This window comes from Enhydra lutris, unplaced genomic scaffold (genome assembly GCF_002288905.1).
Source record: "Enhydra lutris kenyoni isolate GAN:26980312 unplaced genomic scaffold, ASM228890v2 scaffoldscaffold12, whole genome shotgun sequence".
Classification (NCBI taxonomy): Eukaryota; Metazoa; Chordata; class Mammalia; order Carnivora; family Mustelidae; genus Enhydra; species Enhydra lutris.
Genome location: NW_019154096.1, coordinates 42,834,087 through 42,861,488, shown reverse-complemented (window position 1 = coordinate 42,861,488; position 27,402 = coordinate 42,834,087). Strand labels below are relative to the sequence as shown.

The 27,402-nt window shown below is 40.7% G+C and overlaps 1 protein-coding gene across 1 annotated transcript; it reads left to right on the top strand.

The window, feature by feature from the left end:
• Nucleotides 1-6: 6 nt before the first annotated feature.
• Nucleotides 7-27,402, top strand: LOC111145006 (zinc finger protein 485). Its single transcript, XM_022499636.1, has 6 exons — nt 7-55; nt 16,248-16,332; nt 16,570-16,723; nt 18,527-18,653; nt 19,228-19,323; nt 26,108-27,402. The coding sequence occupies exons 1-6, from the start codon at nt 7-9 to the stop codon at nt 27,187-27,189; spliced, it is 1,593 nt and encodes a 530-aa protein (XP_022355344.1). The 3' UTR covers nt 27,190-27,402.

The following is a 27,402-nucleotide window of genomic DNA, read 5'->3' as shown; positions in this document are numbered from 1 at the left end:
TGGGGCATGACCACGCCCACTTCCGGCGCTCGCTTCCGGCGAAGGTCCGAGCTTCGTGGGCTTTGGCGCCGAGGGCGGGTTCCCGTCCTTGGCGTCTGCGTGTACTTTGCTGTTCTTTGAGGTTAGAGACTAATTTGTTCAAGTTACCTTACCTTTTGGTTTTGTTTTGTTTTGTTTTGTTTTGTTGTTACAAACTCTGAAGAATTATTTTAGGACTACCTATTAAAGGGTTTTTTATTTTGCTGAAGGGCTTCTGGCTTAAAAAAAATGTAAATATCACCTGTAATTTTGTCTTTACCTTTACAAATATTCTGAAACGAATATATGCTATTCGGCATCACCATCTTGACTCCAAAGTTCATGCATTTGGCAAACATGAGGGCCTACAATGTTCCAGGAACTTGAAAATCACTGTGGATATTAAGCTTTAGTGGGGCAAACAAGCAATATTTATTTATACATAAATGGTATAGTGTGTTATAAAGTGATAGTGTGTTACGGAAAAAATAGAGCTGAATTGGAGGGTTAAGGGGTGCAGTGTGTGTTGGAGTGGGTGTGTGGTGGGGTATGCTTTGCAGTTTCAAATGGGGATTATTGGAGCAAAGATACTGACGTGAGGTGATCAGTCTTGTGGCATTCAGAACTCTTTCCTAAATGTACACACACAACTATGCACAAACATACTTTTTAAAAAGCATGGGATCATGCCATATGTATGGGCCTATGGTTTGCTTTTAAAAATTCGATAGTACTGGGGCGCCTGGGTGGCTCAGTGGGTTAAAGCCTCTGCCTTCAGCTCAGGTCATGATCCCAGGGTCCTGGGATCCAGCCCCACATCGGGCTCTCTGGGCAGCGGGGAGCCTGCTTCCCCTTCTCTCTCTCTCTGCCTGCCTCTGCCTACTTGTGATCTCTGTCTGTCAAATAAATAAATAAAATCTTTAAAAAAAATTCGATAGTACTTAATACTGTGTATCATAAATTTACCAGAGAAACAAACCCTGCCCCCTTAAGACCCTTCTAATTGTTAAACAGCCTTCAAGGGGAGAAGGCCAAAATCCTCCCAGGCTGCACCTTCATTACTTTCACCCCTTGCTGAGGGGCACAGGGCCACTTCCAACTCTCCCAGGACATTCCCTTCAGATTTATTCTGGGAGTTAACTGTTGCCTGGACCTCTCCTCTGTATCTTCCCTCTTCCTTGGTGTATTAGTGTCCAATTGCTGCTGTAATAAATTACCACAAACCTAGTGACAAACAACAAACATTTATTTTCCTACAGTTGTGAAGGTCAGAAGTCTGAAATCAATTTCACTGGGCTAAAGTCAAGGTATCAGGACAGCTGGTTCCTTCTGGAGGCTTAGAGGAGGATTTGATTGTCTTTTTCAAGTACATTTGATAGCCTCTATTCCTTGGCTGTGGCTTCTGTTTCCATCTTCAAAGTGCTTATCTCCAATCTCTGCTTCTGTCATCACATTACCTTCTCTTGAGCTGACTTTTCTTGTGTTCTTCTATGAACTCATGTGAGGCCTTACATCAGGCCCACCTGGATAATCCAGGATAATTTCCCTACATAATGATCTTTAATCACATTCACAAAGTCCCTTTTGCTGTATAAGGTAACATCGAAGTTTCTTCGGATTAGGACAGGGACACATTTGGGTGACCTACTGTGTTTGGAGAGGCTCCTCCTGAGTTGCTTTCCTACCTTTTGTCTGGAGAACATAAAGTATCTCCCTAGGACCTTACTGCCCTCCTAAATATTCCCTAATCCATTGATTCTGTCACCCTTGCTGTGACACTCACTCTCTGATGTTCTCAGTTACCTCCTCAACCAATTTAGAAGCTATGGCTCATCACTATTGTTAGTCCTTGGCATGTCCTGTCAACTCTCTTGCCCATGTCTCCCTTGGTTATATCTCTGGATAAAACACCAAACCTGGTTGAATCCAATTTTCTGCCTGTTCTGTGCTTGCACTTGTGTAGTAGATGTGGCCTTAGAAAAACACAGGGCCAAGGTGACTGGTGTCACTTTCAATTTATGACCACTAAGGTCAAGTGGGCCCTTAATGCTGCCCAGCTATCCTACTACATTTGCTTAGTCCATTCATTCTCTTAACAATTTCATAGCTTCTCCTCACTCTTTAAGCCTCTGACAACTCCTCCCATTTCACTCACAGCTGATGACTTTGCTTTCTATGAGAAAAGAAAACTATACTGTCCTACAAGTCCATCTGCCCACCTTTCTCCACTGGAATCCGTACACTCTACTTTCCATTCTGAATGAACAGCCTCAGTTCCTATTTAAGAAAACTCTTCATTTGCACCCTGAATTGTATGGCATTCCCCTCTCTCTTCTGTGTTACCAGTTTTTCATTCCATACTGAATCAGCAACATGCAAATGAATATGCTGTAATATCTTCTATAAAATACTCCTTTATCTTTCATCCCATTTCTCTCAAGCTATTAGCCCATTTCTCTGATCCTCTTTATTGCAAAACCCCTCAAAAATTGTCTTTAAGAGATGTTTCCTAGTCCCATTCTATTGAATCCACTGCAATTAGTTATTACCCCCTAACAATCCAATGGAAAAGTCACCATTAGATTTCAATATCCTATGTTCAAAAATCTATACATCAGGGCACCTGACTGGCTCAGAGGGTGAAGCCTCTGCCTTCAGCTCAGTTCATGGTCTCCGGGTCCTGGGATCGAGCCCCACATTGGGCTCTCTGCTAAGTGGGGAGCCTGCTTCCCCCCTTCTCTCTACCTACTTGTGATCTCTGTGTGTTAAAGAAAGAAAAAATTTTTAAAAAGTCTATACATCAAAGACTTTTAGGATAGGAGAAATTGACAAATTACTATCAAACTTGGGTATTTTGACATACCTCTTACAGATAAAAAATGAAGTCAACAAAAATCTGCTTGGGATGTACAAGATCAGAAAAACACTGTTAAGCCTGATTTAGTAGGTAAATATAGAATAGTGGACCCCCAAAGCAGAAAATAACTTTTTTTTTTTTAAGATTTTATTTATTTATTTGACAGAGAGAGATCACAAGTAGACAAAGAGGCAGGCGGAGAGGGAGAGAGGGAAGCAGGCTCCCTGCCGAGCAAAGAGCCTGATGTGGGACTCCATCCCAGGACCCTGAGATCACGACCTGAGCCGAAGGCAGTGGCCCAACCCACTGAGCCACCCAGGCACCCAGAAAATAACTTTTTAAAAAAATGTGAAAAAGGGGCACCTGGGTGGCTCAGTGGGTTAAGCCTCTGCCTTTGGCTCGGGTTGTGATCTCAGGGTCCTGGGATCGAGCCCTGCATCAGGCTCTCTACTTGGTGGGGAGCCTGCTTCCTCCTCTCTCTCTGCCTGCCTCTCTGCCTACTTGTGACCTCTCCCTCTCTCAAATAAATAAATAAATAAATTTTAAAAGAAAACGTGAAAAAGTCACAAAAATCCTATTAAAAATGGTAAAATATCAACAAATTTCAAGGAGCTTATATTACATAGTCAACTTGCAGTTATGTAAATGGACTTTAGATGGATCCTCTCTATAGATGCTAGCTCATGAATCTGCTGCCCACAGGGTTTCTGACATCATCTGCCAGTGTGCTGAACTTTTTTTCTGTCCATCTAAGAGCTCCAAATATTACTTCAACAGCAAAAGCTGACCACCAATCCTGTAAAGATGGCAGCCGTCTGAGAAAGGCCTGCAGTTGGAGGCAATGCTCTTTGGAATATGTAAACCATATATTGTACTTTCATATAAAAACCAATTAGAGCATTAGAACATGTATCATTTATGGCTCTTCCCACTTTCCAGGAATCTAAGACTGTGTCACCTGGATTATTTTGACTTCTATAATGTGCAACCAAGAACCTTATCTTTCCAACACTATCACCATTTTATAGATGTAGAAAACTAAGACAAAATGGAATTTTCCTGAAGTCATTCAACTTATTACTGCAAACCCTGCTAAGCCAAGATACTGCCTCTTGTCAGGGCAGTGCTTTTTTTCTCTCTAAAAATCTGCCCCTGGGGAAGGGTGGGGGTGGATGGGACCATCTAAAAGTCCAGCCTAAAGTTCTAGGGAGGGAGATAGGGTCAGATGGTTAACAAAGGGATATAGGGACAGACCTGAGACTTACATCCTGACCAACAGGGCAACAGCTCTTCTCAGACTCTGCTGTTTGGAACAGGAAAAGGCCCACTTGGAAGAACATGTTCTTGAGGTAGTGAGGAAGAAGAAAGACCGGAATGGCAGCCTGTCCAGATACCAATGAAAATCCCAGTTCTATGTCTTTTAACAAATTAAGCAAATAATTAGCATATATATGCCAAATACCTTACCTTCATCTTATGTAATTTTTTCATACACTTTAGGGTGTTAGTATGGTAGGTAGTGTGGTGCCATTTTGCAGCTTTTACATTTTAAAAGTTTCAAGAAGCATATTCAGTGTCTCATAAAAAGTTTTCCAATTTCAGGGACGCCTGGGTGGCTCAGTTGGTTAAGCGGCTGCCTTCGGCTCAGGTCATGATCCCAGGGTCCTGGGATCGAGTCCCGCGTCGGGCTCCTTGCTCCGCAGGGAGCCTGCTTCTCCCTCTACCACTCTGTCTGTGCTCGCTCTCTCTCTCTCTCTCTCTCTCTCTCTCTCTCTGACAAATAAATAAATAAAATCTTTAAAAAAAAAAAAAGTTTTCCAATTTCATAATAAAGGTAGAGTATGGATTCAAATCCAATTTTTAAAAAAAATATTCCAAAGCACATGTTCTCCACAGTTGACTCCCTTTATGGGGGTCCCGTGTTTCCATGTAATTTTCCCCTTCAAGACTTGGTTTTCTCAATTATAAAAGGGACCCAGTAACCACAGCCCTTTTCAAGGAAACTCCCAAGAAGGCAGAGGGGATTAAACTGTTTCAGGAACTTTCCAGGGTTCTGTATGGTTGAGATAATTATCACTGAAATGTGGTGCATTGTACTTAGAAAATATCAGGAGATGTTTGTAGGGATGAGTTGAGGGGCCTCAGAAGGGGTTGTTATGGGGACAAAAATAATCACACCATGTTCTGCACAGTTTAGAATCCCTGGAGAATGATCCCTGGAGAATTTCTTCCCAGGGTGGTGCTGGGACTTTAGGATTATACTGAATGGCATTCTGCTGACAGTGATCAACCTGCTTTCAAACATATACCTTGTACTCATTCACACAAACTGTAACATAAATACAGTCTGTACCCCTTCACAGCATGTTCCCATACAACCATATACATACACAGCATGTGCTTACATTCTCACCCATTATTGTCTGTGTGAGAATACACTATTATTCCCAAATTTTTTCAGTTCATATATTTTTAAAACTTTTTATTTTGAAATAATTGTAGATTCACAGGAAGTCAGAAAAAATGTACAGGGAGGTCCCTGTGTCCTTCACATAGTTTCTTCTAATGGCAGTATCTTACATAACTGAATTTCATAATTTTCAGGATATAGATTCTGTACATGTTTTGTTAAGTTTACACTTAAGTATTTAATTTTCTTAGGAAAGATCATAAATGATATTGCATTTTAAATTTCAGTTTTCACATGTTTATTGTTTAGTATATAGAAAATTGATTAATTTTTATGTTGCTTTTGGACCCAGTGACCTTTTTTTTAAAAAGATTTTATTTATTTATTTGACACAGAGAGAGAGAGATTAGGTAGACAGAGCAGCAGGCGGGGGGCGGGGGAAGCAGGCCCCCTGCTGAGCAGAGAGCCCAATGCGGGGCTTGATCCCAGGACCCCGAGATCATGACCTGAGCTGAAGGCAGAGGCTTAACCTACTGAGCTGCCCAGGTGCCCCTGGACCCAGTGATCTTGCTGAACTTAGTGGTTATCAGAGGGTTTTCTTTTCTTTTCTTTTTTTTTTTTTAAATTATATTTATTTTTTTGAGTGAGAGAGAGCATGAGAGGGGAGGTCAGAGGGAGAAGCAGACTCCCCATGGAGCTGGAAGTCCGATGTGGTACTCAATCCCAGGACTCCAAGATAATGACCTAAGCTGAAGGCAGTTGCCTAACCAACTGAGCCACCCAGGCACCCCAGAAGGTTTTCTTTTTTAAATGCTTTTTTTGACATTGTTCACATAGAGAATTATGTCATCAATAGAGATAATTTTCCTTCTTTATTTCCAATCTGTATCCCCTTTATGTTTTTTCTGACTTATTGTACTAGCTAGAATTTCCCACACCATGATGCTTAAGGTGATGAAAGCAGACATCCTTGTTTGTTACTGTCTTAGGGAGAAGGCATTTGATTTTAACATTAAGTTTGGTGTTACTTTAGGTCTTTATCAATTTGAGGAATTTCCTTCCTATTCCTAGTTTGCTGAGTGTTGTTATCATGAGTAGTTGTTGGATTTTATGAAATGCCTTTTCTTTTACTTTCTTTAAAAAAAAAAGATTTTCTTTGTTTTTTTGAGAGAGAGAGAGTGCGCATACTAGCATGAATTGGGGGAGGGGTAGAGGGAGAAGGAAAAGCAGACTCCCTGCTGACCAGAGAGTTGAAGGAATAGGGAGCTCAATCCCAGGACTCTGGGATCATGACCTGAGCCAAAACCAGATGCTTAACCGACTGAGCTACCGAGGTGCCCCTGAAATGCTTTTTCTTACATCAGTTGAATGATCTTAATATTTCTCTTCTTTAGTATCGATATGGTAGATTATACTAATGGGTTTCATATATTGAACCAATCTTGCATATGTGGAATAAATTCCACTTGGCCGAGGTGTATAATCCTTTTTATACATTGCTGGATTTGGTTTGATAATACTTTGTTGAGGCTTATTACATCTAAATTAATGAGATATTGGTCTGTAGTTTTGTTTTGTTTTGATACACTCTGGTTTGGGTTATCAGGGTAATAATGGCCTCACAAAATGAGCTGGGAAATATTTCCTCTTATTTTTTGGAGTAGATAGCATAAAATTTATGTTAGTTCTTCTTTAAATACTTGATACAATTCTCCAGTGAAAACAATGTAAGCCTGGAGATTTCTTTTTATTTTTTACAAGTTCAGTTTCTTTAATAGTTATATGACTATTCAGACTATCTTTTTGGGAGGGGGTAACCTGTGGTTTTTAGGGAATAGGTTCATTGCTTCCAAGTCATATTTATGAATGTAGAGTTGTTAGTAGTGTTCCTTCTTGAGCCCTGTTTGGTAGGCTCACAATATGGTAAGGAGCCCTTTGCCTAAATAGTGGGACAGAGGCTCATAGGAATGTTTGTATCTGTTTTCCAAGGCAAATGATCCGCTGTGTGGATGATCTAATGGTGCCTTTTTTTTACCCCCTCTATCTTATTTTCGTCTTGTCCTACCCCTATCCAGTACCCCTTTTCCATCTCTCCTTAGCTGATTCCAATCCTGACCCCAGAGAAAGCCAGTAGTGGTGTGGCCCCCAAGACCATTGAGGCCCTGCTAAGCCTCCTTTCCAGGATCCTCTCCATATTGCCAGGGCCAGGTGCTCTGGGGGGAAGCTGGCAAGGTCTTCATTTGGGGTCTACATCTTCTGCGTTTTGTGGGGTTGGGACCTGGAGGGCCACCAGGCAGGGAGCAACTCAGTCTGTAGGCCTCAGCTGGAGAGCACTTGGTAGACACAGAAAGAAAGGTGGAGGGACTTCCATTTACTGATTTCCTCCTGGATGCCCTGCATTGGGCTCAGGGCCCAACGTTCATCCTTGCCTGTTAACAGCACCGTGGAATAGGGGTTATTCCTCACTTGTCTTAAACTGAAGGCACAGAGGATGAGAGATAAAGGGCTATGACTTGTGCAAGATCCTGCTGTTGGTAAATGGCAGAGCCAGAATTGAAACTCAGCGCCTTGGGTATTGAATTGGAAGCACTATCACTATAGCACATTTGTCTGTCACCTCCTCTTTTCAGGAGATCACAGATACAATAGGCCAGAAAAGAGATGAAGAAAGGAACTTTTGTTGGACCTGTTGGGCTCTGCCTCCCAATCCAGCCTGCTGGGGGATCAATCCAACATAGAAATACCAGGTCAACTGGGATGATGGCAGATGCAGGCCCAGTCACTGTGGACTCCTGGGAAAGCTGGAGAAATCAGTATTGGAGCTGGAAAAGGGAGGTTAGGACTCCTATGTGGATTTGAACCCTTCTCCTAGCCAGGTTGGTTCCTGGCTGAAGCAGGGGATCACAGAGCTCCCTCTGTCCGGATCCCTGCATGGTTCTAAGAATGTCTCCAAGTCTGTTCCCCAAATTGTCCCCAGGGTGTGCTCAAATGCTGTATAACTATAGCAATGAAGAGGGCGCTAAGGAGGGTCTCATACAGCCTTCTTCACTTTTCAGACTGGGAATTGAAGCCCAGAGAAAAGAAGAGAATTGGTTGAGTGCCTCCAGGCTAGCAAGGAGGGGAGAGGAGGGAAGTTAGTCCTTCCCAGTAATAAATGGCTCTTGGTGTTGCTTGCTAAGGGTGGAGGTTTAGGGGGCGGGTAGATGGCCCCAGGGCTGTGGAAACTCTTGTTACAGTGTTCACCCTGCTAGATGCACCTCAGCCTGATTCCTGCACTTACTCATTCAGAAGCAGTCAGCGAGTATATTCTGTGTACCTCATTGCATAAAATGCCGTTTCTCCCCAGGGCTCCACCAGCACTGGGGTGGGTGAGGGTTTTAGCGATTTTCAGCATTATGAATCCTCTCTTCTCCCCCATCAGCCTCTTCATCCTGATTGTTGTTGCTGCACTTCCCACCTTCTTTCAGACTGTACCTGTTGACTTTCTCCAAGATATCACATCAGGCACAGCCAACTAAGGGATACTAATGAGTACATAACAACTTAAGGAGCATACCCCCAATCCATGGCTAAATGTATCCTAGAGTACCCCTAAAGATTTAGAAATCTTTAAACCAAAAAACTGTGGCTTTTTAGATGTATTAGAATGATAGAAATGGAAAAGAGAAAAGAGCTGTGCAGAGTGGGCAGAGTTGGGTTGCCAGATTTAGCAAATGAAAATGCCCAGCTCAATAAGAATTTCAGATACCCAAAGAATGACTTTAAAAAAAAATTTTTTTTAGAAGATGTGTGTCCCTTGTAATGTTTGTCTGAAATTCAAATGTTGCTGGGCATCCTGTATTTTATCTGGAAACCCTAGATGAGAAACATGTTTCTAAGAAGGCCTCAAAAGACTCTTAAGCGGGTAATCGCAATCTGGTAAGCCATCCCAAAAGATGTGCCAGTCCGGCCTTCAGCTTAGCCACCTACCTCAGAGAAAGAGGATACTGAGAATAGATGCACAGAGCTTCTCAATAGCTCAATTACCAGCTCCTCCTGGCTCATCTTCTCCTCTGTCCTCTGTCTTTCCTTCATCTTCCATGAAAACCCACACCTTCTCCGCTTCAGATGCCAAGAGCAGCTAAAGGCAGGGGCTGTGGCCTGAGATTGCTTGGGTATAAATACAGGCTCTGCCACCAGAAAACAGACACCATGGGCAGGTTTATCAGTGTCACTAAGCGCTGATTTCCAGTGAGGCTTGTGAAAGCTGCCCCTCTCAGGCTGTTGTGAGAATTGCAGGAAATAAGGCATAGAAGGGGCGCATCGCAGTGCCCCGCGCTTAAAGTTAATTTACCTGTTTTGACCTTCAGGGGGCAGGCGTTGCTAGAGGCGTGCCTTTGGAGACAGAGGAGCTGTGGGAGGATGTTTGGACCTGCTCCAGGACTGTATGACTTTACTCCCTGTTGCACCCCTCTCCTTGTATCTCTGACTTTTCATTTCTTTTATCTCTCTTAATTCTCAGAACAGTCCTGGGAAGTAGGCGAGCAGAGATTATTAACTTTTTGCATATGAACAGACTGAGGCCACATTATTTGGTTCTCTCTAAACCTTCCTCATCTGTTAAAAAAAAATGAGGAGCAGGGTGAGATCCTTACAGCAGCAGAGTTTTTGAATTTCTCCAAGTCACTCATAAAAATGGACTGAGTCACTAGGATAGCAGAAGAAACATCCACTCTCCCTCTCCCCCCTCAAAAAAGGATGCCTGGGTGGCTCAGTTGGTCGAGCATCTGACTTCAGCTCTGGTCATGGTCCCAGACTCCTGGGACTGAGTCCCACACCTGGCTCCTTGCTCGGGTGGGTAGCCTGCTTCTCCCTCTGCCTGCTGCTTCCCCTGCTTGTTCTCTCTCTCTCTCTCTCTGACAAATAAATAAATAAAATCTTAAAAAAAGAAGAAACATCCCCACTAGACAGTATCTTCAATAAAACCAAAGTCAGTGTACCCCCACAAATCCCAGAAGAGGTGGGGTCGAAGCACCATGGGGCTTTAGCAGCTGTTCCAAGATAGTGAGAGTCCTGGAACCAGAACACAAACTGCCACCACATAACGAAGTCCACAAAGAAGAGAACTCCACTCTGAGTGGAATCCAGCAGGATTCTGAGAACACCAGTGAAATGGCTGTTTCCACATGCTCCTTCACAAGCTCTAGTTTGTAGGTGAATCCAAAAGACTGCAGAAAACTGAAATAGCCAGGGCTTTTTGGAGAAGTGGCTGGTTCGTAGCAAAGCATAGTGTAAGCCTGGGACAACTTGTCTGCCAAAGAGCAAGAAAGTTCAAAAGACTACTACCATCATGTTATAAGGGCCCAGGCCTGCCTTGACGGGTTCCTCTTTGAGTCAAACAAATCAAGTATAAAAGAAATCTATGAGACACCTAGAGATATTCAAATTTGGACTGGATATTAGATATAAAAGAATTTGTGGAAAAAATGAAGACCAACCAAATGAGAATAGCAAAGGCTATTTATTCAAAGCGTGCCATGGCAAAGTAGTCAGCTACCATCACTTGCATTTTGGCAGAGACTCAAAGGCAGTGGAGTGGTAAAGCTTCAGAGTGGAAAAAAGGGAAGGCTTTGGGTATGCTCTGATTGCAGGCTGTTGGCGAGGGGAAACTGTAGTAGCTAAGTAGAAGAGGGCATCCTATATGATTGGTTAGGGGAGTATACTTGGCATTCTCTGATTGATCCTAAATTGTAAGTGGGGACAAAACTAAGGGATACTGTCAGTTATTAAGGTCTAACTGTTCAGGGGTGATTAGTAGTTTGGCTGCCTGGGCTGATGGCTAGGGATGATATTTTGATTTCTTTTTTTTTTTTTAAAGATTTTATTTATTTACCTGACAGACAGAGATCACAAGTAAGCAGAGAGGCAGGCAGAGAGAGAGAGAGAGGAGGAAGCAGGCTCCCTGCGGAGCAGAGAGCCCAAATGGGGGGCTCGATCCCAGGACCCTGGGATCATGACCCGAGCCGAACGCAGAGGCTTTAATCCACTGAGCCACCCAGGTGCCCCGATATTTTGATTTCTTACAAGTCAGTCTACAAGCAGGCTGGCTTCCTGGGCTAGTTAATGTAGATTGTGGGTTGGTTTCCTGGGCTAGTTGCTACAGATTGTTTTTATTTATGGTCTTGCCATTGTCCATTTGGACATTCAGTCTCTCAAATTATTACTTATTTTTTTTAAAAGATTATTTATTTATTTGACAGAGAGAGATCACAAGTAGGCAGAGAGGCAGGCAGAGAGAGGGGGGGAAGCAGGCTCCCCGATGAGCAGAGAGCCCAATGTGGGGCTCGAGCCCAGGACTCTAGGATCATGACCTGAGCCGAAGGCAGAGGCTTTAACCCACTGAGCCACACAGGTGCCCCTATTACTTATTTTTTAAGTGTGACAATCATACAATGTAAAAAATAATGCCCTTAGGTAAGATACATGCCTGATTACTTATAGATTAAATAGTTCAGTAAGAGAGGAGAGGAGATTGACAGATAAAATAAAACAGGCAATCTTGATATTTATGAACCTGGGTTATGGATACAGGGAGGCTAGTTATATTCTTCTATGTTGTGCATATTTTGAAATTTCTATAACAAAAGTTTTTGCTAGTGAGAGTAGTAATTGTACCTACCTCATAGGTTGGCTTTAAGTATTAAATGAGATAATTCAAGTAGCAAATTTAGCATGGAACTTAGAATAAGGTGAGTCATACCTTGCTATAGGCCCTTGCTAGCATGTTTCTGGCATTATCTCATTATTATGTGAGATACCCCATGGGATTATACTATACAGGCTGTTTTAGAACCTGATTTTTTTTCACTCACTATTTTGTCAATAAGTCATGAGGATAAAAGGTACAGCAAAGAGAATACAGTCAGTGGTACTGTAATAGTTGTATGGTGAAAGATGGTAGCTACACTTGTAAGCATAGCATATAGACTTGTTGAATCACTATATTGTATACCTAAAACTAACCTAACATAGTGTGCTGAGCCCTGTGCTTCTGAAAAACAGCATGGATTAAGGAATCTCTCAAACGTTTGTTTGGGAGGCAGAATAGTGTGGCATAAGATAATGATGGCATTTCATTTTCTGGAGGAAAGAAGAGACTTTTCAACGGTGCTGGAAAGATTATCCAATCATTTGAGACAAATTTAAATTTGATCCTTTCTCTTATAAGATGTGAACCTCATTAAAAATAAATTAGAGAACATTAAAGGCAAAACATTAAGGAACAAAACATAAAACACAAAACTAAATGTTATGGGTGAAATTGTGTCTTACCCTCCCCCTTCACACTTGAGGTCCTAAGGCCCAGTATTCCAGAATGTAACCTTATTTGGAAATAGGGTTGTTGTAGATATAATCAAGCTAAGATGAGGTCATTAGAGTGGGCTCTAATCCAATATATTTAGCTGTCCTTGTAAGAGGAAAATACCATATGAAGACAGAGACACACAGGAGAATTAAAGCCAAGAAATTGGATTGACAGTAGCCACAGGAAGCTGGGGAGAGTCAAGGAGGGAGTCTACCCAAAGACTCAGAGGGAACCAGCCTCACTTGATAATGAACTTCTAGCCTCCAGACTGAGAAAATTAATTTCTATTGCTTAAGTTTGTGATACTTTGTTATGATAACTCTAGGAAAGGAATATAATTACTATTTTAAACATTTCATCATTCCCCATCACTTCATACCCATTAACAGTCACTCCCCATTCCTCCATCCCTCCAAACCTGTTTTAAATTTCCTGTTTCTATGAAGTTTCCTTTTTTGGACATTTCATTTAAATGGAATCATATTGTATTTTGTGACCATCTTTTATTATTTAGTATTGTTTTCTTTTCTTTCTTTTTTTTTTTTTTAAGATTTTACTTATTTATTTGACAGAAAGAGATCACAAGTAGGCAGAGAGGCAGGCAGAGAGAGAGGAAGGGAAGAAGGCTCACCAGTGAGCAGAGAACCCCATGCGGGGCTCAATCCCAGGACCCTGGAATCATGACGTGAGCTGAAGGCAGAGGCTTTAAGCCACTGAGCCACCCAGGCGCCCTCTTAGTATTGTTTTCAAAGTTTATCAGTTAAGTAGCATATATAAATACTTCATTCCTTTTATTACCAAATATTCCACTGTTTGGATATACCATACTTTTTAGTCCATTTGCCAGTTGATGGACATTTGTGCCTTTCCCACTTTTGACACTTATAAATGACACTGCTATGGACACTTGTGTACAAATTTTTGTGTGGATATATATTAGATATATATTTTCATTTCTGTTTGGTAGGTATCTGGGAATTGTATCACTGAGTGATATGGTTACTCCATGTTTAAAGTTTTGAGGAACTGCCAAACTGTTTTCCAAAGTGGCCACACCATTTTATCAACAATGAATAAGGATTCCAGTTCCCCACATTCTGATGGCTTCTTATTTCATTTAAAATAAGAGCCAGTGTCCTTGCAGTGGACTAAATGGACCAATATTGTATTAGTCAGGGTCTTCCAGAGAAACAGAATGATAGTATATGAGTAATTAATTAATTAGTTAATTAGTTGGCTTATTTAGTTACAGAGGCTAAGTGCCATGATCTGCCATCTACAAGCTGGAGAACCAGAAAAGCTGGTAGTATAATTCTGTCTGTGTCCGAAGGCCCAACAACCAGGGAGCTAATGGCTGAAGGCCTGAGAAGGAAGGGATGGGTGGTGTGTGGAGGAAGTCCCAGAATCTGAAGGCCTAAGAACCAGAAGCTCCAATGTCTGAGGACAAGAGAAGATGGATGTCTCAGCTCGGGAAGAAAGAGAGAATTCATGCTTCCTCCACATTTTTGTTCAGTTAGCCTCTCAATGGATTGGATGATGCCAGTCCATATTGGTAAAGGTAGATCTTCTTTACTCAGTCTACTGATTCAAATGGTAAATATTTTCTGGAAACACTCTCACAGACACACCCAGAATTAATGTTTTACCAGCTGTCTGGGCATCCCTTAGCCCAATAAACTTGACACAAAACTAATCATGACAAACATGATCTAGCCTTTACCTGTCTTTAGTGTTCTTACCACATTGACCTTTTGTTGTTTCTCAAATAAACCAAGTATACTCTGTAGGGGCTTTGCATCTGCTGTTTTATCAGCCTGAAACAAACTTCCCACAGATACACTCCTCTTTTTGTTACCTCACTTCCTAAAGATTTCTGCATATATGATCTCTTATCAAAGGGGCCAGTCCTTACAGCTCTATATTGAATAAGAATAATCTTCTCACCTCTTTACCTTGATTTTGTTGACTCTCTCTCTTCTAGTTGTCCATTTGAATGTAAGCTCTTTGAGGGGACGGACATTATTTGTTTTGTTCACTGTCATTATACTGACAACTTTTGAAACTTGCAAAGAAGAGTTTATTCAAGACTTTATTGCATTGCTATATGGAAGAGAGCCTGAACTTAACTCCCAATATAACAGAGACAAGTTGGGATTTATAGCCAACTGACAGGGTGAGGGAGTAATGGAAAATGACTATGAAGAAACTGATTAGGTATGAAGATGGAGGGAGGGCAGAATAGCATTTGGTTAGATATCAAGAGTGGGGGAATTTTTTTTTAAAAAGACTTTATTTATTTGAGATGGAGAGTGAGCATGAGCCCAGGGACAGAGAGGGGTTGGGAAAAGGAGAAGCCCACTCCCCAGGCTTAATCAACTGAGCCACCCAGGTGCCCAGTTGGGGGAATTCTTGATGAACTGACTTAGTAGGATTCTTCACTAAAATTGGGCTCATTAGTCCAAAGACAAGGTATTCCAGAAGAGGATTCAGAGGATTCTGACCAAAATTTGGTTAAGGAGGAAGTCCTTGTCAAGTGCTCTGTCCTTGGCATCTAGAATAGTGTGTGGCATTTAGCAGGGCACTGGTTAATCACTGTTAATTTGGTGAATAAATGCCCCATTCTGAGAAATAGTCTTCCAAATAAAAAGTCCTAATTGAACAAAAGGGATATATTTTCCTTCCTAAGCTGTCAAATTCCTGGAGTTTGTAAGTAGGACTTTTTTTTTTCCCCCTAGAAAATAACACGTTTTTAAAAAAATGGATTCAGGGGCGCCTGGGTGGTTCAGTGGGTTAAAGCCTCTGCCTTCCGCTCAGGTTATGATCCTAGGGTCCTGGGATCGAGCCCCACATGGGGCTCTCTGCTCGGCAGGGAGCCTGCTTCCTCCTCTCTCTCTGCCTGCCTCTCTGTCTACTTGTGATCTCTGTCTGTCAAATAAATAAATAAAATCTTTAAAAAAAAATGGATTCAATCTTGTTCCATCTTCTATGTCAGCAAATAGGAAGTTTTTAGTGTACCAATCTTGGCTGCACATTAGAATCACGTGGGAGCTTTAAAAAGCCCCCATGCCGGGGCTACCTAGGAGCCAAGGCCCCATTGCTTTTTATTTATTTATTTATTTTTGCTAGGGAGAGGGCACAAGAAGCGGGAGCGGCAGGCAGAGGGAGAAGCAGGATCCCTGGTCAGCAAGGAGCCCCAGGCGGGACTCTATACCTGGACTCGGGGATGGGGATTGTGACCTGAGCGGAAGGCAGCGGGCTAACCCGTTGAGCCACCCAGGGGTTCCGCCCTGTAGCTTTTTAAAGCTCTTAAAGCTATGCAGACAAAGGTATAGGAAGGAGACTCTGAAAGCCGAGACTGCATCCCAGACTACATTTCCCAGAGGCCCCCGCGGACGCTTCTGTTTCCGGCCCTGCCCGCCTCCGCGAGAGTAGAGCCGGGCTCCTGTAAGCTTGTAGGTCTCTGTGGCAAGTACCCTTCCAGGTGGTCGCATTTCTTCCGTGCCCTCGGCCACGTAGCGCAGACCGCCCACCCTCGTATCCCAGCCCGCCGAGCTTGGTTCTGGAACGCCGTCGCTTGGCTGGGGCACTGAGACCCGGTGCGCCTCTTTTTTCCTCAGGGGGCCGGCCTTGGAAGGAGGTGGCTGAGAAGGGCACGGGGCACGTGTGGCCGCGGCCCCACCCCGAGGAGCGGTCCCCTGCCGAGTGAGCGCCCTAATCTGGCGCCTGACCGAAAGTTTAAAGGCTTGCACTAAGGCCCAGGGATTGAGTCACCTGTGAGACTTTCCACCCTTGTTGGCGAAGCCGCCTAACTCCCTCACACCCGGAGCTTGGCCTGAAGCTTGCTGCGGGGCCAGACTCTAGGCAGCCGGCCCTGACCTTAACCACCTTCAGGTATTCACTCACCTGAGAGTAGGGAGGAGGAGGATTGGTCTCGTTCAGCTTCCAGAAAGTTCTAGCTAGTTTAGGACACGTTGGGACTCGTCATATTTCCTTTCTTCTTTCCCAGATTGGCTTATTGAGGATTCTTTGCCCTTGCCTGGGAGAACAGTTCAGGAGGCAGATGGCCCCAAGACTACCAAGAGTCCAAATGCAGGCAAGTTTGATTTCAACTTTTCCTGAGAAATCAACACCGTTTTCAAGTGAAGTTGGGTTTATGCTTCTTTCCTGGAAGATACACTCTCAGTACATGAACCAAATTAGGTTGCCTGAGCCAATCCTGGACGGGTGCAGCTTTACAGAGAAAGGATCCCTCTCCCCACTGTTGCTCTCTCATTTCCTCTCTGCCGGTGACAGAGTTGTTCACTAAGCAGATCTTTGCTTCCCATGCTTTCTAGAGTGCTAGAAGCTGAAGAATAACTTTGTACGTAAAGTATAGCTCTTGCCCTAGAGGGGTTGCCAACTCCTCTGCCAACAGAAGAGGAAAAACACTCATTTATCCTAGAACAGCAGAGGCCGCAGTGTCAGTGAATGATACACATGACATAGTGATGGTAGTGCTCTTGATGTTCAGGGGTCAGAGGAATCCAAAGGGTGGGTGGGTGGTGGTGGTAGTAATCCTTTTAGTTCTTCCTGAGGATTAAATGAAGCTTGCATAATTGTAGAAGTTGGGGTGACTAGGGGAAGGCTAAGACATGAGTGAAGCCATTACATCTAAATGGTCCCAGAGAAATTTGAAACATTTGTGGCCTAGAATGCCAGGCTGGAGTTTGCCTTTATCCTGGAGAAAACTGGGTTTTGAAGGATTTTCAGAAGTTGGCAGGGAGGAATACGTATTTGAGTATTGTACAAATTAAGAGTAACAGAAAATTTTAAAAATTAAAGATTACCTGTATTTCTATCACACTAACAGTTCAAATTATTTCATTTGAAACCGTTTTGCATATGTGTTTTTTAGGTTTACCCATTTTTTTTTCCTTTTAATATGTCACAGCCATTTCTTCCAATTTGCCCCATAGTCTGCCATTTTTTATAGCTTCTTTTTATATTGTAGTCAACCAGCCTGGTGACCTTGAACAAATTCTTTCAACTCTTTGAGCCTTACTGTTCTTAGCTATAAAATAGATTTACTTTATGGATAGTATGGTAGAAATTCAGAGATATGATGTATATCCTAGGGCTTAGCATTGTGCCTGGTACATATTAAGTTGCTGTTGCTGTATATCTATATAGATATATGTCTATATCTATCTATATATATTATGTAATATATATATATATTTATATTATTTATCAGTAAATTCTAGGATAAAGCCAGTTTTACTCTACATGTCTTTTGGAGTTTCAGTTCATTTGTTGATTGACAAATCCTTGGACACTTCCGAAATGTGCCAGCCAGTATTTTAGGCTGGTGAGACAGCAGTGACCCAAGTGGTCCCTAACCTCCCGGAGCTCACATTATAGATGATACCGACAATAAATCTGATCCTGCCAGGAAGGGAGAAATCCTGTGAAGAAAGTGAAGTGGTTCATGGGATAGAAGGTGGTAGAGGATGGGAGAAAAGAACTTTCTGATGAAGTGACATTGAAGTAAAGATCTACAAAATGAGGGATGAGCAAATGCCAGGCCTAGAGGAAGGAGCATGATAGGTGCGTTGGAAGAGCAGGAGGAGCCCAGTGTGTTTCAAATGAGGGGCCATGACCTCCTTTTATCCCTGGCTGGATTTTCCAGCTTCTTATCTTCTAATTTGTTGTTCGTGTGTAGTGAGTCTGCTTTCTGAGCCTCCTTGATCCTTTTATTAACCGTGTCCCACTTCCCTCTGCATAAACAATCTGGAATATCAGAAGCTGGCCTTGAACGTGTAGCTTTCCTTTTCCAGTGAGGACTTCCTGGTTCCCTACTTCGGGGTCAAGGGTGTAAACAGTTCCTGGATGCGCAGAATTGGGTTTGATTTTTCAGGGATCACTGACATTTGGGGATGTTGCTGTGACTTTTACCCAGTTTGAATGGAAACACCTGGATACCACTCAGCAGACCCTGTATAGGGATGTGATGCTGGAAAACTATGGGAATCTGGTGTCTGTGGGTAAGAGTGTCTTTTTTTTTTTTTAAGACTTTATTTGAGAGAGAGAGCATGAGCATGTATGCATGTGAGCAAGGGGGAGAGGGGCAGAGGAAGAGGGAGAAGCAGACTCCCCACTGAACAGGGAGCCCCAGGCATCCCAGGACCCCAGGATTATGACCTGAGCTGAAGGCAGATGCTTAATCGACTGAACCACCCAGGTGCCCAGTAAGGATGTCTTTTTAACTCAAAATTGAGTTCCTGGGCAACTGGGGGTTTTCACAAGGTATATAGGTATTTAAAGATCTTAAATAGGAGGTTTTGTTTGTTTTTAGCATGGGCTTTGAGACTGGAGTTAATGCTCATTGTGTCCCTCAGAAAGTCAGAGGTATAGAGTTTAAGATGGCAGCATTGTGGGCAGTCTAGGCCAGTTCTCTAAATTTTTCCATGTTTGTGTCTATAACTACATGATTTGGACATCCTGATACCACAGAGGGTGGTAACCTTCCTGACATGGAGACCTCCGTGAGATTGAGGTCTGGAATAGCTGCTTTTGCTCATAACCACAGTAGCATTCCTTTTCTTTCTCTATAAACAGGCCTTCTCTCTTCCAAACCCAAACTCATCACCCAGCTGGAGCAAGGGGCAGAGCCATGGATGGAAGTACAACAGATTCCATCAAATACTTGTTCTGGTGAGTGAGGTGGGAACCATTTCAAGCAGTAGCTGAACAGACTGAATGGTGAGGAAGGGTTCTTGGTGAGAAGGCTCATCTTAGAGGGCCCATGTCTGGGCAGCAAGGCTGGGGTACTTGACACAAGTTTCCTCTTTTAAATGTCACTGTCGTATCAAATGACTTGCCGTTTTTTCTCTTCATTTCTATGGAGAGGAGCTCCCTTCTTAAGGGCTTCAGGCCCACGACCTCTTGCTCTGAAATCCTCAGTTTCTTTATGTGTTTTCTCTCCCCATTTTCAGGCACTTGTCAGGCTATACTTTGTTTTTATCTTTTGTCCATTCTCAATTCCTTTCAATTTCTGTCATGATTAACTTAATAAATGACTCTGTATCCCTTTCTAGTTTTAATATCCATTATCTCTAATTATATCGTGGCAGTGGCAGATTCCGAGTGTAAGCATGGTTTCCTACTATCAGATAATTACTATTTTTGGCAGACAAACTGATGGGGAAGCATTTTCTTCCCTTGCGGTATTTTTCTCTGTTACCCTTTGCTCTTGACTCTCATTTTTTTTTTTTTTTTACATATACTCTGCATAAATTTCTGTATGTCACTTTCTTCATGTCATAATTCATTTCAAAATCTTTAAACATGGATGTTTCTTTCACCTAAAATATTTATCCTGCCAATATTCCTTTTTTAAAAAACTCTGTTATTTTGTCTATATCATCCTTAGAGAAACTTTTATAACTGTATTTCATGGAACATACCAAGGATGCATAGTTTGTTTAACCTAGGTTTTTGGTTTTGTTTCGTTTTTTTAATGCTTTTCAGTAATTCTTTTCGTTCTTACTACGTTTAATGTGTTTTCCCTAAGTTTTTGTGTAGATTCTTTTTTTCAAAAAGATTTTATTTACTCATTTGAGAGAGAGAGAGAGAGAGCATGAGCAGGGGGGAAGGGCAGAAGGAGAGGGAGAAGCAGACTCTCTGCTGAGCAGGAAGACTGACTCCGGGCTGATCCCAGGACCGTGAGATCATGACTTGAGCCCAAGGCAGATACTTAACTGACTGAATGACCCAGGCACCACTGTGTAGATTCTTTATAGGGTAACAGTAGTAATTCAGTCTTCCTTCTTTGTTCTTTCTGTTTTGATTTTGGTATTTTTTGATATAAGATGTTTAGAATTTAGATATGTAGTAAAAGCTAGCAGTGTTTCCTTTGACATTTCTTCCATCCATTTGGCAGACTAATAAATCTTTATACAAAGATTCCACAACCATTCCATGTTTCACAGTTTCCCCTCTTTTTTTGCATATTCCACTCTATTGGTTTTAGAAATGCATATGGTATAAAATTCAGGTGGTTCAAATGGTATGCAGCTTTCTTCACATACCTTTCTTAATCATCTAGTTCCTCTTCCCAGAGGCATCTTTGTATAAATTTCTTGTGGAAATTTCCAAACATAATGTATGCTTTGCAAGAATATACATGTATTCCTTTTTTTTTTTTTTTTTTTTAGGTACATGGTTATACACTATTCTGTGTCTTGCTTTTGTCATACCTTGGAAATCATTTCACATAGCTACATTGTTTAGAGTGCTGTTTTATTTTTAGCTGTATAGTTTTCCATTTTACAGATTATACTGTAACTTATATACTCAGTTTCCTATTGGACATAGTAACTATGAACAGTGGTGCAGTGATTATTGATATACATATCAATTCTCTCAAGTATAAGTAAATCTATAGGATAAATTCTAGAACAAGAATTTATAGGTGAAAGTGTAAGTATATTTTTGAATTGGTGGACAATACTAGTATCCATACATTTATACTCCTGTTGACAATGTATGATTGTCATACCAGATGCCAATCTGATCATACCTCATCAAGAGTGTCTTACACTTTTTGATAATTGCTAATCTGATAGTTAAAACCTTTTATTTTATTGTAATTTTAATATGCATTTCTCTTATCAGGAGTGTGGTTGAGTGTAGATTTTTTTTTTTTTAAAGATTTTACTTATTTATTTGACAGACAGAGATCACAAGTAGGCAGAGAGGCAGGCAGAGAGAGAGGAAGGGAAGCAGGCTCCCTGCTGAGCAGAGAGCCCGATACGGGACTCGATCCCAGGACCCTGGGATCATGACCTGAGTCGAAGGCAGTGGCTTAACCCACCGAGCCACCCAGGCGCCCTGAGTGTAGATTTTTTTTAAAGTTTGTTTTATATTGACTTTTTTGTATTGTCAACTATAATGGTAATGATGGATATGCTTCTCTTTTAGTGTTTTTAATGGGATTGTGTCTAGAATTCTTCCATTTAACTGGTTATTAGGTTGGGATACATAAATGTTATGTAAAGGAAGTATTTAATTCACTTCTTTCATTAAAAAATTATTGTTTTTCAAGTAAGCATGGACATTGGATTTTTTTTTTTAAAGATTTTATTTATTTATTTGACAGAGAGAGATCACAAGTAGGCAGAGAGGCAGGCAGAGGGTGGGGGGAAAGCAGGCTCCTTGCCAAGCAGGGAGCCCGATGTGGGCTCGATCCCAGGACCCTAAGATCATGACCTAAGCAGAAGCCAGAGGCTTTAACAACTGAGCCACCTAGGTGCCCCATGGACATTGAATTTTATCAAGTGCCTTTCAGCCTGTGTGAAGATAATATCTTTCTTTTCCCTTTTGATTGTTAATACGGTAAATTTTACCTTCAATTATCTTAACGACTTTGCATTCTTAATAGAACCATCTTGGTTATGACATCATTACATTATTTTTTAAATATGCTAGTAGATGATTCTGTTTGCTAATCTTTTATGTAAGTTTTTGCATTGATATTTATAAAAAATTTATTTACATTTTTCTTTCTTGTCAGGCCATTTTCATTAGGTCTTGATTTCAGTTTTGTAATCTCTCTCTCTCTTTTTTTTTAAAGATTTATTTATTTATTTATTTATTAGAGAGAGAGAGAGAGAGAGAGAGAGTTCACAAGTAGGCAGAGAGGCAGACAGAGAGAGGGGGGAAGCAAGCTCCCCACTGAACAGAGAGCCCGATGTGGGGCTTGATCCCAGGACTCTGGAATCATGACCCAAGCCAAAGGCAGAGGCCCAACCCACTGAGCCACCCAGGCGCCCCAGTTTTGTAATACCTCTTAAAAATTTTTTTTGAACCTTTCCTATTTTCATCCTCTGGTATAGTTTAATTCACGCGATGGCTGGTTCCCTGAAAGTTTGGCCGTTGTTTTGTTTTTACTTATTTTTAATGGCAGGTTCAGGGGAGAGGAGTTGGGGAGTAGTTATTTGATGATATTCTTTCTTTTATAGTAGCTTGTCCATGTAGATTTTTGCTCTCTCTCAAAACAGTTTTGGTAATTTATAATGTCCTAAAAATATCCAGTAATTCAAGTTCTCAAATTTGTCTGTATAGTTTTGAACAAAGTACCTTTCTGATTTTTTAAAAATTGTATTTATTTATTTAAGATGGGTTGGGAGGGGACATGCTGAGGGGAGGGGCAGAGGAAGAGGGAGAAGCAGATTCCTTGATGACCAGGGAGACCAACATGGGGCTTGATCCCAGAACCCTGGGATCATGGCCTGAGCTGAAGGTAGACACTTAACCGAGTGAACCACCCAGGTGCCCTGCCTTTATGAATCTTTTTGATTTTTATTTATTTATTTTTTAAAAGTTTATTTATTTTTTAAAGTAACCTCTATATCCAACGCAGGGCTCAAACTCATGACCCTGAGATCAAGAGTCATGTGTTCTTCCAACTGAGCCAGCCAGGCACCCCTCTGATTCATTTTGTAATATCCTCTACATTTATGGTTACTTTCTTTTTTTTTTTTTTTTAAAGATTTTATTTATTTATTTGACAGACAGAGATCACAAGTAGGCAGAGAGGCAGTCAGAGAGAGAGAGAGGAGAAAGCAGACTCCCCGCTGAGCAGAGAGCCCGATATGGGGCTCGATCCCAGGACCCCGGGATCATGACCCGAGCTGAAAGCAGAGGCTTTAACCCACTGAGCCACCCAGGTGCCCCTATGGTTACTTTCTACTGATTTCTTACATTATTTATTTGCCTTTTTAAGATTTATTAACTCTTTTGCTTTTTTAAAGAGCTCTTAGATGTATTTATCTATTATTATATTCCATTTTTTAATATTTAACTCCTTTTCCTTTCAGTTTTCTTAGGTTTATTTACCATTTCTAACCTTAATTGTCTACTTAAATTCATTTATTTTCATTCTTGTTTATGTAATATATATATTTAAAGCTTTCAGCTTTTGTTTGTACAGTGTTTTGGTTGTATTCAGTAGATTCTGATATGGTTTTCATGATTATTAGATATTTTGCACTTTGTGTTATGATTACTCTGACAAAGTATTAAGAGACTCATAAGCTAGTCTTCCTTTTTCTTTCTTAAAGAAAAAAATTTTTAAAAATTTAATACATAATATAGAAAAGTTGATAAAAATATATATATATACACAGTCTGAATTAGTATTTTTAAAGCCACTACTATGTAACCAGCACTCACGTCAAGGAAAAGAACATTGGCAACACTACTAAATCACATGTTGATCCCTCCCAATAATTAGCCATCCTCTCTCCACCCCCCCCAAACTAACACTAAAGTTTATTTGGCCACTTTAATTCATTGTCCTTGCTGCTGGAACCAAGTTCCCAGGTGATGCTGTTGCTGATGCTATTGGGCTGGGAACCATACTTTGAAAACCATTGCTGGAGTATTTTATTCATTGTATGGCTATTCCATAGCTTATCTCATATATGTGGATGGAAATTTGGGATATTTTCAGCTTTTGCCTGTTAAGAGTTACTATGAACATTCTTATAGGTGGGTTATCTTTTGGTTCATGTGTGGATATGTTTCTTTTGGGTGTATACCTAAGGAGTGGAATTTCTATTTTATGGGATATGCATATATTCAGCTTTAGTAACTAATGTCAAATAGGTTTTCAAAGGTTTGTTCCATTTATATTTCTGCCATCAGTGTGAGAGAGTACTCATTTTTTTGTATCTACCAACACTTGATAATGCTAATCTTTTGAAGTTAGGTATTCTTTGGGTGTATTGTTTATCTCACTGTGGTTTTAATATCCTTATCCATTATATTTAATGAGGATAAGGACATTTTCAAATGTTTATAGGCCATTATATATCATCTTTTATGAAGTATCTATTCAGAGAATCCTTTCTTGATTACATATGCAGTATCACCCTTCTCTCTGTGGTTTGCTTTTCACTATTAATGGTCTTTTGATGAATAGAAGGTCTTAATTTTGATGACCTCTAGTTTATCACTTTCCCTTTCTTGTCAGTGCTTTTTGTGTCCTTTTATTTTTTTTTTAAGATTTTATTTATTTATTTATTTATTTTTTGACAGACAGAGATCACAAGTAGGCAGAGAGGCAGGCAGAGAGAGAGGGGAAAGCAGGCTCCCCGCTGAGCAGAGAGCCCAACGTGGGGCTCGATCCCAGGACTCTGGGATCACTACCCAAGCCGAAGGCAGAGGCCCAACCCACTGAGCCACCCAGGCACCCCTTTGTGTCCTTTTAAATAAATCTTTCATTTCTCCATGTTGATGAGAACATTCTATTGTGTTAACTCCTAGAAGTTTTACTGTTTGTCTTTTACTTTTAGATTTATCATCCTCTTAGAATTGATTTTTGAGCATGGCAAGAGGTAGGGGTTTATGCTTAACCAACCCCCATACCTCACAAGTGTCAGTGTTCTCTCCTTTTCCTCACTGCTCTGCAAGCTACCTTTGTCATAGAACAAGTGTCCATATGCTTCTCTTTCTCTTCATATGACTAATTTGCCTCCACCTACCTTTACAATCAGTATCTTAAAAATTTTATCTGGTTTAACCATTACACATTAAATGTGTATCCCATCAAAGGCCATTTGAAGGATCTGGACTGTTTCTCACCAGCCTTCCTTTTCAACTTGAGTTTTCCTAAAAAAATAAGTCTTAGCTCTAGTATCTGATGTATGGAATCTCTCCCCAGGCTAATAAATACAAATAGTAAAAGATATAAATATAGATATGTATGTATGTATATAAGAAAAAATTCATTCAGTAAAAGAATTGATCAGTGACTGTTTTATCATAAATTTGGCTCCATTAGTTTTTCAGAATCGTCTTACCTATTTTCTCTTGGGTAATAGGTGTGTACTTTGTAAAAAAAAAAAAAAAAGTCGCAATTTGGTGTGTTGTTTTTAAGATATGTTAAAAAACATAGATTACCGTAAAATTTTTTGTTCTTGAGAACTGTTTTTGTTCCTTAAATATTTTGTCTGTTTTTTTTTTCTCTGAGACATTAAATATTGGTTCTCTGTTAAATCCTCAGAGAAATGTTATTCTTAAGTTTTTGGAGACATTAAAGTGTTCTCAAATCTACCACCCTATAGCTATATTCCCTAGCAATCATGGTTTGCTTTGGGATATTTGATTTTCTCTCCAAGTATGTATTTATTCTCACATTCTCATCTATTTTTCAGGGTATGTGTTTTCTATATGACCTTCCTAACCTGCCAACTTCTTAGATGCTCCTTGCATTATTTAAATACAATATTTATTATATAACTTCCTTCCACTTCTTTAGACTCTTACTTTTATCTTTAGTCTTGCCATCTTTTCTTAGCAAGAATCACCAGTGGGATGAATTAATTTTACATAACCCTTAATTGTGTAAAATAGAACATTATTTTTATGCTGTGCAGCTCTCACTTTCAGTATTTCAATATAGTGAATGTTTGAATTAAAACAATTTTTTCAGTCCAGGAGTACTGCTTTGAAACAAAGATGTCCACCCTAAAGCAACATAATTCTGAAGGATCTGATCTGGGAGAGCAAACAAGAAGTGATGTGATGGAAAGAGGCCTGGACTGGGAGGGCAGAATTTCCACAGAGAAGGCACATTATAAATGTGAGGAATGTGGGAAAGTCTTCAAATATAATTCCTCCCTTATTAGCCACCAGAGAAATCATACTGGTGAGAAACCCCATAAATGTAATCAATGTGGGATTGCCTTTATGAGCAGTTCTTCTCTTTTAAATCATTATAAAATTCATACAGAGAAGCAGCCTTATAGATGTACTGAATGTGGGAAATTCCTTAAGAAGCACTCAACATTTGTTAATCATCAGAAAATTCATTCTAGAGAGAAACCTCATAAATGTAATGAATGTGGAAAAGCTTTTGGAAAGAACTCTATCCTTTTACGTCATCAGAGAATTCATACTGGTCAGAAACCCTACAAATGTAATGACTGTGGGAAAGCCTTTGCTCAGAATGTAGCTCTTACTTGTCATGAGAGAATACATAGTGGAGAGAAGCCTTTTAAATGTAATGTATGTGGGAGAGCTTTTAGGGATAACTCAACTGTGTTGGAACATCTGAAAATCCATACTGGTGAAAAACCGTATCGGTGTAATGAATGTGGAAAAACTTTTAGGAAGAGCTCCACTCTTGTTAGTCATCAAAGAATGCATACAGGAGAGAAACCCTATCACTGCAGTAAATGTGGAAAATCTTTCAGGTATAGCTCATCCTTTGCTGGACATCAGAAAACTCATAGTGGAAATAAACCCTATCTGTGTAATGACTGTGGGAAAGTCTTTACGAAGAGCTCAACCCTTATTGGACATCAGAGAATTCATATTGGAGAAAAGCCCTATTACTGTAAGAAATGTGGGAAATCCTTTAGGCATAGCTCTGGCCTTGTTGAACACCAGAGAATCCATACTGGAGAAAAACCTTACGAATGTAATGTATGTGGGAAGGCTTTTCCCCAGAGTTCCGCCCTTAAACAACATAAGAAAATGCATAACAAAGAAAGAACCATCAAAGGTAGTTAGTGTGGTAAATGAAGAAGTAGTTGAATCCTTTTGACCATCAAAGAGGAGACTTCCAACAAATCACACATTTAAGAAAAATAGTCTGTGTGCCTCTATCCTGGAGAACTTCTCACTTGTGAGGATGTTCACTGTAGTATAGTTTGTACTACTGAAATATTTGAAGAACATAGATGTCTATCAATATGGAAATAGTTACATAGAACCCTATGAAGG